Below are 13,350 nucleotides of genomic sequence, written 5' to 3'. Positions count from 1 at the left end.
TCTCCTCCTGCCTAAACACACCCAGATCCCTAAGCCGTTCCTCATGAGGCTTGGTTTCAAAACCTTTTCCAGCTTGTTCATCTCCTTCTTGAATTGCTTTGCCCGGAACCGGACACAGGGATATTCCAGGAGAGGACAAACCAAAGCAAAAGAGAGTGGGACTAACTATGGCTTCTCTGAGTGAAACCCAAAACACAGCTCCACTGACACAGAAACCAAGCAATTCCTGATATGCATGAAAGTGGGAGGACAATTTTTTCACACCTCAATTACAATTAAAATTCCTTCCAGACGGTGCTAATTGACCCTGGCAAGAAACAATTTGTGGTGCCAATAAGGAATTTCACTGCTAGGGCAGACAGCAGCTTCTGGGCGTAAGATATGTTTGCCTTGCAGTGCAATGGGAAACCATTCACATCACTTCTATCTTTGCTCCAGTGCTGACCTATGGTGCATCTACCCAAGCATGGGCAAACTTTGGACCTCCAGGTGTTTTGGACTGCAACTCCCACAATTCCTAACAGCCGATAGGCTGTTAGGAATTGTGGGAGTTGGAGTCCAAAACACCTGGAGGGCCAAAGTTTGCCCGTGCCTGATCTAATTGACTATTGGATTCATTTGTGGGGAAGTGATCTACATTACTCCCACATGGAAGTCTCCTAAGGAGAGAAACTACATTCTCAGCTCACAGCACAAAGCTTTCAGCAATATACCTGAAAACTAAATGTTCAACTCTCCTCTCTCCTTCCCTTTCTTCCCCTCTTTTCCATCCCTTCTTCTCTCTGCCGTCCTCTTGACTACACGCCTCCAAACCACTCTATATTTATACAGCTTCTAACTATATTATTAGCTCTCCCTGGAGCCTTAAAATTTCCAGAAGTGCAGGAAAATAAGCCTATAAGAATCGCCCGATTGGCTCACATCTGCACTGTAGAATGAATGCAGTTTCGCTGCCACAGCTGAATGCTATGGGATTGTTGCATTTGTGGTTTAGTGAAGCACCAGCACTCTTTGGCAAAGAAAGCTTAAGACCTTGTAAAACTACAAATCCCTGGAAACTATATCATTAAACCATGGCAGTTCAAGTGGTGCCAAACTGCATTCATTCTACAATGTAGATCTGATATGGGCAAACTTGAGCCCTCCAGGTGCTTTGGACTTCAACTCCCACAATTCCTAACAGTCTATTAGGAAGTGTGGGAGTTGAAGTCCAAAACATCCAGATAGCCCAAATTTGCCCATATTTTTTTGTGTGTGTGTGTCAGGAGCGACTTGAGAAACTACAAGTTGTTTCTGGTGTGACAGAATTGGCCATCTGCAAGGACGTTGCCCAAGGGATGCCCAGATGTTTTGATGTTTTAACATCCTTGTGGGAGGCTTCGCTCATGTCCCCACATGGAGCTGGAGCTGACAGAGGGAGCTCACCTGCACTCTCCCGGCAACCTTAAGGTCAGCAACCCAACCTTCAAGTCAGCAGTCTGCCGGCACAAGGGTTTTTACCAGGGGCTCCAGTTTGCCCATGCCTAGTGTAGATGCACAATGAATTTTTCAAGGAAGTTCCCAAGCAAAGATGGGTGAAAATATTTTGCATTTGACCATGAAGGTTCTATTTTTCATCCTCATTTTGCCTCTTCAAAAAAATTGAAATATATTATGTAACATACAACACAGAATCTCTCAATATGTAGCTACTATAGATATTATGTAATGTAATTGCTACTCTGTTTTTGAACAGATGTTGTCTCCTGCTTTTTCGCTCGCCCATAACGGCAGCCCAAAACAAGAGGGTACGCAAAGCATTATCAGTTCCCAAAGGACCACAGCCATAAGGCACCGGGAATTGTAGTTTCGCAAGGTCTTCTTCTTTCCCTGCCAAGGCATGCTGCCAAACTACAAATCCCAGCATTTCATAGCATTGAGCCATAGCAGTGAAAGCGGGGTCAAACTGCATTCATTCATTCTACAATGTAGATGCACTCCTGGTTATCTGCAGACTGAAAATGTTCAATGGAAAATTACAGACATAAATAATTTATAAGTTTTAAATTCTGCGCTGTTCTGAGAAGTATGATATAGTCTTGTATCAATACAGGGGATTTGTTCATGGATTTTGCATGGATAGAAACATGAAACAACAGATAATAGCGAACTCTATTATTTTCAATCCGTTCTGCAAATACAGGGGTTGTACTAATATAATCTAATCAATTTATCTAATTTATCTAATCACTGTAGTATAATTGTTTAGTGTGGAAAGGTCATCATTTAGTGGGATATCATTTAGCATAAAGGTGGGGTGTTTTAACACTGGACTATGGTTAGATCTACATTGTGATATATTGCAGATTGGAATTGCATTGTACGATCAGTATAGTCCAGACATGGGCTAACTTGGACCCTCCAGGTGTTTTGGACTTCAACTCCCACAATTCCTAACAGCCGGTAGGCTGTTAGGAATTGTGGGAGTTGAAGTCCAAAACACCTGGAGGGCCCAAATTTACCCATGCCTTGGTTTGGAAGTTAGTTGAAGCAAAGTTCCTCTATGCTGTGTACATGAAGTTTATGAGTAAACCAATAATGTTACTTCCAAAGTAACATTATTTTTATCCCTTGAGAGCCTATGCCTGCTATAGCCCCATATAATGCAGTTTAACTGCATTACACTACATTATATGAATCTACATCTACAACAAACTGCTTTATATGGCAGTATAAATGGGGCCACAGCTATGGAAACCCTCTCGGTAACCTTGGGTGAATCACACTCTCTCAGCCTCTGAAAACGGCAAAGGAAAAGCCTCTCTGAACGAATCTTGCCAAGAAAACCCCAATAGATTTGCTTTAATGTGTTATCAAAGGCTTTCATGGCCAGAATCACAAGGTTGTTGTGTGTTTTCCAGGCTGTCTGGCCATGTTCCAGAAGCATTCTCTCCTGACATTTCACCCACATCTATGGCAGGCATCCTCAGAGGTGGTGAGGTATACTGGACAAACTAAGCAAGGGAGGTTTATATATCTGTGGCAGGTCCAGGGTGTCTGTTGGAGGCCAGTGTGAATGTTGTAACTAATCACCTTGATTATCATTAATGGCCTTGTTGAAACGTCAGGAGGGAATACTTCTGGAACATGGCCATACACCCCGGAAAACACACAGCAACCCTCAGATTTGCCTTAGTTTACCATAAGCTGGAATGCCTTGAAGGCATGCAACAACCACCAGTAATATTAATATTAGTGGAAAAAAACATAAGCAAGTTGGCCAGGGAAAATGATCCCTTCTTACGCAGACATCGGAGAGGTTTTCCTTTCCAAAGCTGTCTCAACTCGGAGGAAACCCAGAGCGCTGTAGTTAATGATAGGGCAAGGATGCCGTCTGGGGAAGCCATTCGCCAACACCCTTGGAAACCAGACCACACATCTTTAATAGCCGTTGTCATTCGGTTTGGCTGCTCGGCTTTGGGGGGGCCCTGCTCTCTATTTTTCTGCTGCGTGGGCAAAGAGGTGGTTTCGGAGGGAATGAGCCAGCGTCCTTTATTTAGAGGCCGATCCGGCTCTGTTTCCAAGGAATGGGATGGCAGCCAGTCAGTCTGAACGTCAACCCCACATCAGCATCACCCTGTTCCCTTGGAATTAGGACTCTGGAGTTTTCTTCCAGCTGAGTCAGATTTCAGCCAATATCTGTATAAACACATCTCCATTTCTCAAAGGAGTTTAGTACCCTATGTGTTTGTGAATAAGTCTAGAAATTATAGTCAATAAGTAAAAATAAAGGTACAAGATTCCCCTGACGTTAAGTCCAGTCGTGTCCGACTCTTGGGGTTGGTGCTCATCTCCATTTCTAAGCCAAAGAGCCGGCGTTGTCCATAGACACCTCCAGGGTCATGTGGCTGGCATGACTGCATGGAGCACCGTTACCTTCCCACCAGAGAAGTACGTATTGATCTACTCACATTGACATGTTTTCGAACTGCTAGGTTGGCAGGAGCTGGGGCTAACAGCGGGCACTCATCTGCTCCCTGGACTCGAACCTGCAACCTTTTGGTCCGCAAGTTCAGCATCTCAGCGCTTTTACACGCTGAGCCACCAGAGGTCTCATAGTCAATAAAGCAACCCATAAACATGGCTCAACTTATTCATTGGTTAATGGAAATACAGTACTTCAACACCTTAGCCTGCTAACAAAAAACATGTTATATGGGTGCATCTACACCAGCGTTTCTCAACCTGGGGGTTAGGACTCCTGGGGGTGTCATGAAGGGGGTGTCAGAGGGTCACCAAAGACCATCAGAAAACAGATATTTCTGATGGTCTTAGGAACCCCTTTGTAGGTGAACTATAAATCCCATCAACTAAAACTCCCAAATGTCAAGGTCTCTTTTCCCCAAACTCAACCAGTGTTCAAATTTGGGCATATTGAATCTTTGTGCCAAGTTTGGTCCAGATCCATCATTGTTTGAGTTCACAGTGCTCTCTGGATGTAGGTGAACTACAACTCCAAAACTCAAGGTCAATGCCAACCAAACCCTTCCAATGTTTTCTGTTGGTCATGGGAGTTCTGTGTGCCAAGTTTGATTCAATATCATTATTGGTGGAGTTCAGAATGTTCTTTGATTGCAAGTAAACTATAAATCCCAGAAACTGCAACTCCCAAAATCAAACCCCCCCCCCCCAACCCCACCAGTATTCAAATTTGGGCGTATCAGGTATTTGTGCCAAATTTGGTCCAGTGAATGAAAATACTTCCTGTATATCAGATATTTACATCATGATTCATAACAGTAGCAAAATTACAGTAATGAAGTAGCAATGAAAATAATTTTATGGTTGGGGGTCAGCACAATATGAGGAACTGTATTAAGAGGTCGCGGTATTAGGAAGGTTGAGAACCACTGATCTACACTGTAATATTAATGCAGTTTGAAACCACTTTAACAGTCATGGCTCAATGCTATGGAATCATGGAAGTTGCGGCTTTACAAGGCTGGCGCCTCACCAAAGTAGTTAAAACGGTGCCAAACTGCACCAATTCTACAGTGTAGATACACCCCTTGTCCTCTGTTTGAGGACCTCACTTTAGTTCTCATTTTTAAGGAAAGTTCAAGTTTCATTTGCTCTGGGACTAATGTATTTGTCTTATGCTTTAGTCACAAGCAGAAACTTCTCTGAACTTCCAGTGCCTGTATTTGGAAATAGATTGGAGCATGCCATGTGCCAAGACGTTGCTGTAACTCTGATTCATGACAAATAGAAGAGGCAGCTCAGTATTAAATCAGCCCATTGTTCCTTCTGTATGTTTATTTCTCTACCCACTGGCTGAGCCACTTAAATAATTTCTTAGCTTGCAATCCAACTTTTCTTTGCACCTGTCAGAGTGGCTCGCCATCGGAGAAAGTTTCCTTTTGGAAAGACAGCAAATTTAAAAATCCACTTGATGTAACAGACGGATAGCAGCTCAGTAATGCTTACGATGATTGGCAGGAGAAGCTCTCTAGTGTATGAGGTGAGGCTCTGTAGTACATTAACTGTGTGGAAGCTTTTGGACTGCTTTTCTTGTAAATGAAAAAAAAGAGTAGGATTGGGACCACATGATATGAGAACTGAGCATGTTCTATCTCACTCCTTACTGTTCTGCCCCACCCAATAATCGAATCATAGAAACATAGAGTTGCAAGAACTCTAAAGGCTATCTATGTCTGACCTCTTATCATGCTGGAATTAAAACACTCCTGACAGATGGCCATCCACCCTCAAGTAGGAGACTCCACTACCCTCTGAAGGAATCTATTCTTCTTTAAGTAAGTTTTTCCAAATGTTTAGGTGGAATCACTTCTCCTGTTCTTTGAATTCATCCAGTACAACCTCATTCTGGAATAACCAGTGCAAGCCCTCTCAGCAGATGGCCATCCATCAGGTCCTCAGTGATGTCTGATGTGATTTTATTTTATGCCTTTTAATTTTATTTGTGTGTTTTCTGTATTTGATACCACTGTATGCTTGTTTTATATCTGTGAGCCGCCCCGAGTCCCTCTGTGGAGATGGTGGTGGGGTATAAAAATAAAAATATTATTATTATTATTATTATTATTATTATTATTATTATTATTATTATTATCATCCAGCCTCTGTGGGGAAAACTCCCCACAGTGTATTCCACTGTTGAATAGCTCTTATTATCAGGACATCTATCCTCATTTTTAGGTGGTATCTCTTCTTCTGTAGTTTAAACCAGGCATGGGCAAACTTCAGCCCTCCAGGAGTTTTGGACTTCAACTCCCACAATTCCTAACATCCTCAGGACCCTTCCATCTTAAGTGGCTGAGGAGGGAAAGATAAGGGCCTGAGGCTGTTAGGAATTGTGGGAATTGGAGTCCAAAACACCTGGAGGGCCGTAGTTTGCCCATGCCCGATTTAAACCCATGACCTTGTATCCTAGCCTTTGGAGTAGCAGGAAACATGTTGACTCCATCTTTCAACTACTTAAACATGGCTATCATGTAAACTTCAGGTTATTTCCAAATTATGGAAACCCAAAGATGGCTCTATCACAGGATTTATATGCAGGTTAAATGCCTTATAGGAGTCTAGGTAAAGGTAAATGTTTTCCCTTGACGTTAAATCTAGTCATGTCCGAGGTGCTCATTTCCATTGCTAAGCTGAAGAGCCAGCATTGTCAGTAGACACCTCCAAGGTCATGTGACTGGCATGACTGCATGGACCGCTGTTACCTTCCTGCTAGAGCGGTGCCTATTGATCTACTCACATTGGCATGTTTTCAAACTGCTAAGTTGTCAGAAGCTGAATTTGAACTGCCAACCTTTCAGTCAGCAAGTTCAGCAGTTCAGCGGTTTAATCCACTGCGCCATCAGGAGCTCCTTTATATGGGTCTCCAGCTTCTGCCAACCTAGCAGTTTGAAAACATGCCAGTGTGAGTAGATCAATAGGTACAACTCCAGTGGAAAGGTAATGGTGCTCCATGCAGTCATGCCGGCCACATGACCTTGGAAGTGTCTATGGACAACGCCAGCTCTTTGGCTTAGAAATGGAGATGAGCATCAACCCCCAGAGTCAGACATGACTGGACTTAACGTCAGGGGGAAACCTTTACCTTTTACCTTTTTTACATTGACCATATAATGCAGTTCCAAATGGTGGTGCAAATGGGACCATTGTTCACCTTGTATCCCCCCCCCCCCCCCAAATACTTCTGAATGCAAAAAAAGAAAGTATCTTTTCCAAGTTTTTCTCTTCTCAAAATGGGAAGATATAGTGCCACTAATTCCAGTATCTTAATTGCACCCCCATTTGCTCAATTGTGTTTTGCACAACCTCAAAATGCAATAGGTTTGAGCTGGGAAGCTTGAACTGGGATCCAGCCTCTCTTCTCGCTTGCATGCTTCCTGTCAGGCTTTCCAGAAACCCCAACAAGACAGTTATGGCTCTCCAGTCACCCGAAATACATCCCTTGTTGAAAGCAGAGTAAATGTTTCAAGACCTGAAGTCGAGGTTTTGTGTGGGCGCTTTGGGAGAGCGCCAGGGAGTTGAAGAGGCACAGCCACCGCCATCCGACAGGACATTTTTATGGGGATGTTTCTAAAGCACACATTAAGAGACGCTCCAAGGAATCAGCCTTGCACTATTTTCAACCCACAAGAATCCGCAGAAAAGGCCAAGAAAGGAGAAGAGAAAAACAAAGACGATATAGAGATCCTGAACCTTTCTCCTTGCAGGTGACATGTGTTAGGGTAAAAGTGGAGAATGGAGTAGATTTTTGCCACAGGACCCTCTAGGTCTGCTCAATAAGAAGTTACTGTATTCCTTCAAATTATTTCCGACTCATGGCGAACATATGGTGAGCCTAGGACAATGAGCCTGCCCTGTGTCTCTTTCCAAGCGATGAAAGCAACAAATGTGACTCTCTCCCTCCTTACCTTTTGTTTACATCCCTACAAAGGGAATTCAGGCTGAAATTCATTACTTTCAGACATCACTGAGGACCTGAAACTACATCTCCCAAGTCCCAAGCCAACACCATAACCACTACACAACACAGTTGTATGGAGGTGTACCTATCTACCTGCGGATGGCACTGTCAAATGGGTACGGGTTGCCCTGGGTCCATCCAGAGTGGAGATGAATGCAACTTGACAACACTTTAATTGCCACGGGTAAGTGGTATGGATTTCTGGGAGTTGTAGTCTTACAAGGTTTTGAGTATCATCTGCCAAAGGTTGATACTCAAACTACAAATCCCAGGATTCTATAGAATTGAGCCAAGGCAGTTCAAGTGGTATCAAACTGCATTGACTCTACCGAGAAGAGCCAGAGTTGGACTTGACTTTGTGCTCTTCTCTCCATGTGACAAATCTCTGCAGATAGACTGCCATGGATGGGGAAGCTCCATGAAAATGTTGGCCTCAGTCAACTGCCTCAGCCAAGAGAATGGGGAGAGAAACAAACCTAGGGCAATGAACATTGGGATAAATTCTGAGTTTTCATTTGGAAGCCGTAACCCAATCAAAACCAGAGTTTGCAAACAGGACATTAAGGGTGGCTACAACTTTCAAGTGATGGGAGGTTTTGTGAAGAGTAACCCACCCTAAAGAAGTCATGTTTTCCTGCCCAAATTGGGTTGGATTCTGGATCTGGTTTATGATTATCCTGGGAAGCGACGGGGTCCCACTCTGGGAGAAAGGCAGCATATAAATCAATTAAAAATAAATAAGTTAATTAATGGGAGCCCCCGTTAGCGCAGCGGATTAAACCGCTGAGCTGCTGAACTTGCTGACTGAAAGGCTGGTGGTTCAAATCTGGGGAGTCGGGTGAGCTCCTGCTGCTAGCCCCAGCTTCTGCCATCCTCACAGTTTGAAAACATATAAGTGTGAGTAGATCAATAGGTACCTCTCTGGTGGGAAGGTAATAGCGCTCTATGCAGTCATGCCAGCCACATTACCTTAGAGGTGTCTATGGACAACACCGGCTCTTTGGCTTAGCTATGGAGATGAGCACCAACCCCCAAAGTTGGACACAACTGGATTTAATGTCAGGGGGAAACCTTTACCTTTATCTTTACCTAAGTTAATTAATAGGGGGATTTCTAGTTTCGTGGGTGCGAGAGATCACAGTAGGCTCCTAGTTTTCCCCAAGCCTTCTCCCTCTTGCTGATCATTGCAATGCCAACTCTAGCATGGAGAAGTCCATTTGAATCTGCAAAGGATCTGCACATATTGCATATGATAATCTAAAGACCTCAATCTTGGGCATAGAAACACTTCAATGTAATAGTAGTGAGGTCCTGCTTTAGCTGCCATGACATCAACCTGGGATTTGTAATTGTAGTTCTTTCATGCATCCCCCTAAACTGTGGCATTAGAGCACTCAGACTTCATTTCTTAAATACAGTACTTTGGGAAACTACACATCCCATAACAAAGTGCCATAATTTTACAGTCTAGATACACCCCAAAAACTAGTAGTGGAAGGGTTTTGGGGATTTGGCATTTCTCCCCAGTGTAGTAAAGAATTAGAGAAAATAGGAACAGATAAGGTGCTGCTAGCTACTGATAATTCCAGTTCACATCTGGTTTGAATTGATGGGAATTCTGAAAGAGTCTGAAAGAGTCTTGCAGCACTTTAAAAACTAATTTATTATGACCCAAGCTTTCACTGACAACAAGTGAGCTTATGCAATACTAAATAAGCCTGCAGAAGAAAGAAAAAAAGGAGACCTGTAGCACCTTAAAAGACGAATGGGTTTCCCACCAAGGACCAGGTATGCAAATCCATTAGGATTTCCATGTTTCTAGATTTAGTTTCATCAGAGTAAGAGTCATGAATCAATTCAGTCAAAAGCCGTATGATAATCATTAATCCCTTCACATTGATCTTGTGCCTTTGTAAACTTGGGAACAGAAAGAAAATCAACAGGTGAAGTCCCTTCCTTGTTGTCAGTTCAGTTTCTGCCTGTTGGATAACTCTTTGCCACTCGGGATATTTAAAATATGGAAATCCACCCCCCCACCCCCCAAGGATCTGAAATGTCTTGGCATATTTTGGCATCCTTTATAAAGCTGGTGTCTCTACCCCCTTGCTAATGCAAGCGGCAACACAGAGAAAATAATTTTAGTATGGTTGCCAACTTCCATCCGGAAGAGTCTATTGTGCCATTAATAGCACAAATTCTACTTGGAGCGACCAGCTGCAAAAGAGTTTGCAAACAGGACATTAAGGGCGGCTACAACTTTCAGGTGATGGGGGATTTTGGGTAGTGTAATCCCACGTAAAGAAGTCATGTTGTCCTGCCCGAAGTGGGTTGGATTCTGGATCTGGCTTGGAATGACAAGAAAGCTCTGATCCTGGGAAGTGATCGAGACTCCTCTGTTTATAAACATTTGTTATTCCCAAATTAGAAAGAACAATTTCCCAAATCCCTACTTCTAGAAATCCATGAAAAGACCCCCAAAGCCCTGGCTTCTTTGGCACCTGCACCTGCTGAATCTTATTAATAATAAAGCATAACTTTATTTAAAGCATATTTAAAGCATAACTAGGAGCCTAGTTGGAGAAAAAAAACATGTTGAAAAAAAAAACATCAACACAGCGTCCTTCCAACTTGTGCTCCTCTTTTTGGCTTGGCTTAATTTGAGCATCACTTGAACGGGAGCAGAAAGCTTCTCTACCCTTCCTTTGGAGTCAATTTTAATGAAATTGATGGTCAAAGGATGGATTTTCCAGCTCGATGGGCTGAAAGTCATGCCCCGGGTTAATTGGGGAGGATGATCTCCATTAACAACCTCATCGTGTTTGGAGGCTATAGTTGATAGTTATCCAACTTGTTTTGGTGATGAATGAAAAAGTAGATAAACTTACCTGGTTGAGCCCAAGGGTGTTGTCTGGCAATGATGACGTGACACCCGAAAGGATGGCGGTGGCCACCACGGCCCCAAGGCACTGGGCGATAATGTACATGACGGCCCGCAAGATGCTGATCTGGCAACTGAGCAGGAGGCCCAAGGTGACGGCCGGGTTCAAGTGGCACCCGCTGATGTGGCCCACGCTCTGGGCCATGGTGGCGATGGAGATCCCGAAGGCCAAGGAGACCTTCACGTTGTCTTGCATCGGCGTGTAGGTCTTGTTGCTCGAGATGGGGAAATTGAAGCCCAAGGCCGCCCCGATGCTGATGAAGATGAAGAGGCTCATGCCGAAGAACTCGGCCACCACGGCCCGCCAGAACATCTTCTTCTTGATCTCGCTGGCCATCTTGGCTACCGTGCCTTCTTCTTCAGTCCTGCTTCTTTCTTCAGCCTGTTATTCCCTCTGCCTCTCCAACCCTTTGCCAACTCAACAGGCTTCCTTGCTGGGAGGAAGGAGTCTGAGGAGGCAACGGGGAGAGTCGATTATTTATAGGGCTTTGGGTGGTCTGGAGGAGGGAAAAGGAAAGAACATCGGGATGCTGACTGTTGGACTGATGTAAGGCACCGTTCTCCCTCGCCTGCCAATTTCTTCACCCCCCTCCTTCCCTTCCCTCCTTCACCGGCTTCCCTCCCCCTGACAGCAACCACTCCTTTCTTTTCCTTTGCAAACTCTGATCTTTGCTGTTGTTTTGTCCTTCTTAAAGGCTTTTAAAGAAAAGAGGGATCCACAAGCCTGCCTGCCTGTTGCCTTTGGCATGGCTCGCATCTTTCTCCACTTCTCTTTCCAACAGAAGCCAAATAAAGCTGAAGGGAAGCTTTTGGAAGAAGTTTTCCTTTTTGCCCACTTGTCACCTTCTCTCTTTATCTCTCTGGACTCTCTTGACATCCTTAAGTGCCGTTTGGTCTTCCCTTTTCCGTGAATGAGGAGGGAGAGCAAACTTAATCAGGAGAATTGCCATTAGAAGCAAAAAAAAGTTTCAAGGTTGCAAAAAGAAAGAAAAAAGGGGAACGATAACTTGAGGTTTACACTTTTCAACTGATATGCAATACACCGTAAGCTTATCTCTGCCCGTTCAGCTCTATAAGGGTTTGGCTCATTCTCAAACACTGAACAGAATAATGGCACAATTTCACACTTCTCCTTAGAAAGAAGTCTGCATAGGGACCACCAAATGAAGTGCCCAAACACGAATCAAGGAACATGAAAAGCACTGCAGACTAACACAAACAAAAAAGTTAGCCATAGCAGAGCATCTGATCAACCAACCTGGACACAGGATATTATTTGAGAACACAGAAATGCTGGACCACTCTCACAAACACCATGTCAGACGACACAGAGAAGCCATTGAAATTCACAAGAAGCAGGTGGACAATTTCAACAGAAAGGAGGAAACCATGAAAATGAACCAGATCTGGCGACCAGTATTTTAAAAACTCTAAAATCAAGACAGTAAGTAAAAAAACAAGTCTCTGAAAACAGGGCGAAATCCAAACATGAAGCAATCAGGATCAGCTAACACCTCCAACAAATGACTCCCCCAAGCAGGAAGCAGGCAGGCTTTGAAGCTGCAAGGCTTTTCAATGCTAATCAAGGTGATTAATCACAACATTCACACTTGCCTCAAACAGACAAGAGTTCTTTCTCCCACCTGGCCTTTCCACAGATATATAAACCCCACTTTCCTAGTATCCCACAGACGTCACACCTCTAAGGATGCCTGCCATAGATGTGAGCAAAACATCAGGAAAGAATGCTTCTGGAACATGGCCATAGAGCCCGAAAACTCACAGCAACCCAGTGATTCTGGCCATGAAAGCTTTCAATAACACATGTCTCATTTTGTATGATGGGGTTTACTCTTAGGAAATGGGAGATAATGGCAGGGAATTCTAGGTGCGCATCTACACTATAGAATTGCTGCAGTTTGACACCACTTTAACTGCCATAGAAACCTGGGAGTTGTTGTTTGGTGAGGTACCAGCACTCCTTGGCAGAGAAGGCAAAGAACTTCAGAAAGCTACAAGTCCTATGATACCATAGCATTAAACCATGGCAATTAAAGTGGTGTGCATTAATTTTACATTATAGATGCACCCTAAGCAATTTTTCTGATACTGCCAATCCTCTAAATTTTCCTTGAGATTCTTTACGTATCTTCCTTGACTTTTCCCCTTTTCCAAAACTTTGTGATAGCTCATTACCTACTTGCAGAGACCCAAGAAAGGATGAACTATGGAGGGCTGAATTCTGAAAACATCTTTATGACCAAACAAATCACACTGAAATTGGTGCCACTTACTTCTGCGTGGACAAGCATAGGACAGCACTCATAGTATCCCAGCCGGAGACTGGCGAAACTCAGAAACGACTTCTGTACATTGTCTTGCTCTGTGCCTTCACAACACAGGCCTTATCTGCAATGCCTCCTGCATGAAC

The 13,350-nt window shown here is 43.7% G+C and overlaps 1 protein-coding gene across 2 annotated transcripts in view; it reads right to left on the bottom strand.

The window, feature by feature from the left end:
• aqp1 (aquaporin 1 (Colton blood group)) overlaps nt 1–11,506 on the bottom strand; it is a 34,472-nt gene extending 22,966 nt beyond the window's left edge. For both annotated transcript variants that reach the window (XM_062958257.1, XM_062958258.1), the window contains exon 1: nt 10,867–11,506. In XM_062958257.1, the coding sequence (XP_062814327.1) occupies nt 10,867–11,256 (390 nt within the window). In that variant the 5' untranslated portion in view covers nt 11,257–11,506. The remainder of the gene's footprint in view (nt 1–10,866) is intronic.
• Between the last annotated feature and the right edge of the window lie 1,844 nt (nt 11,507–13,350).

This window comes from Anolis carolinensis, chromosome 6 (assembly GCF_035594765.1).
Source record: "Anolis carolinensis isolate JA03-04 chromosome 6, rAnoCar3.1.pri, whole genome shotgun sequence".
Lineage (NCBI taxonomy): Eukaryota > Metazoa > Chordata > Lepidosauria > Squamata > Dactyloidae > Anolis > Anolis carolinensis.
Note: the sequence above shows the minus strand (reverse complement) of the source record. Positions and strands in the feature narration are given on the sequence as shown.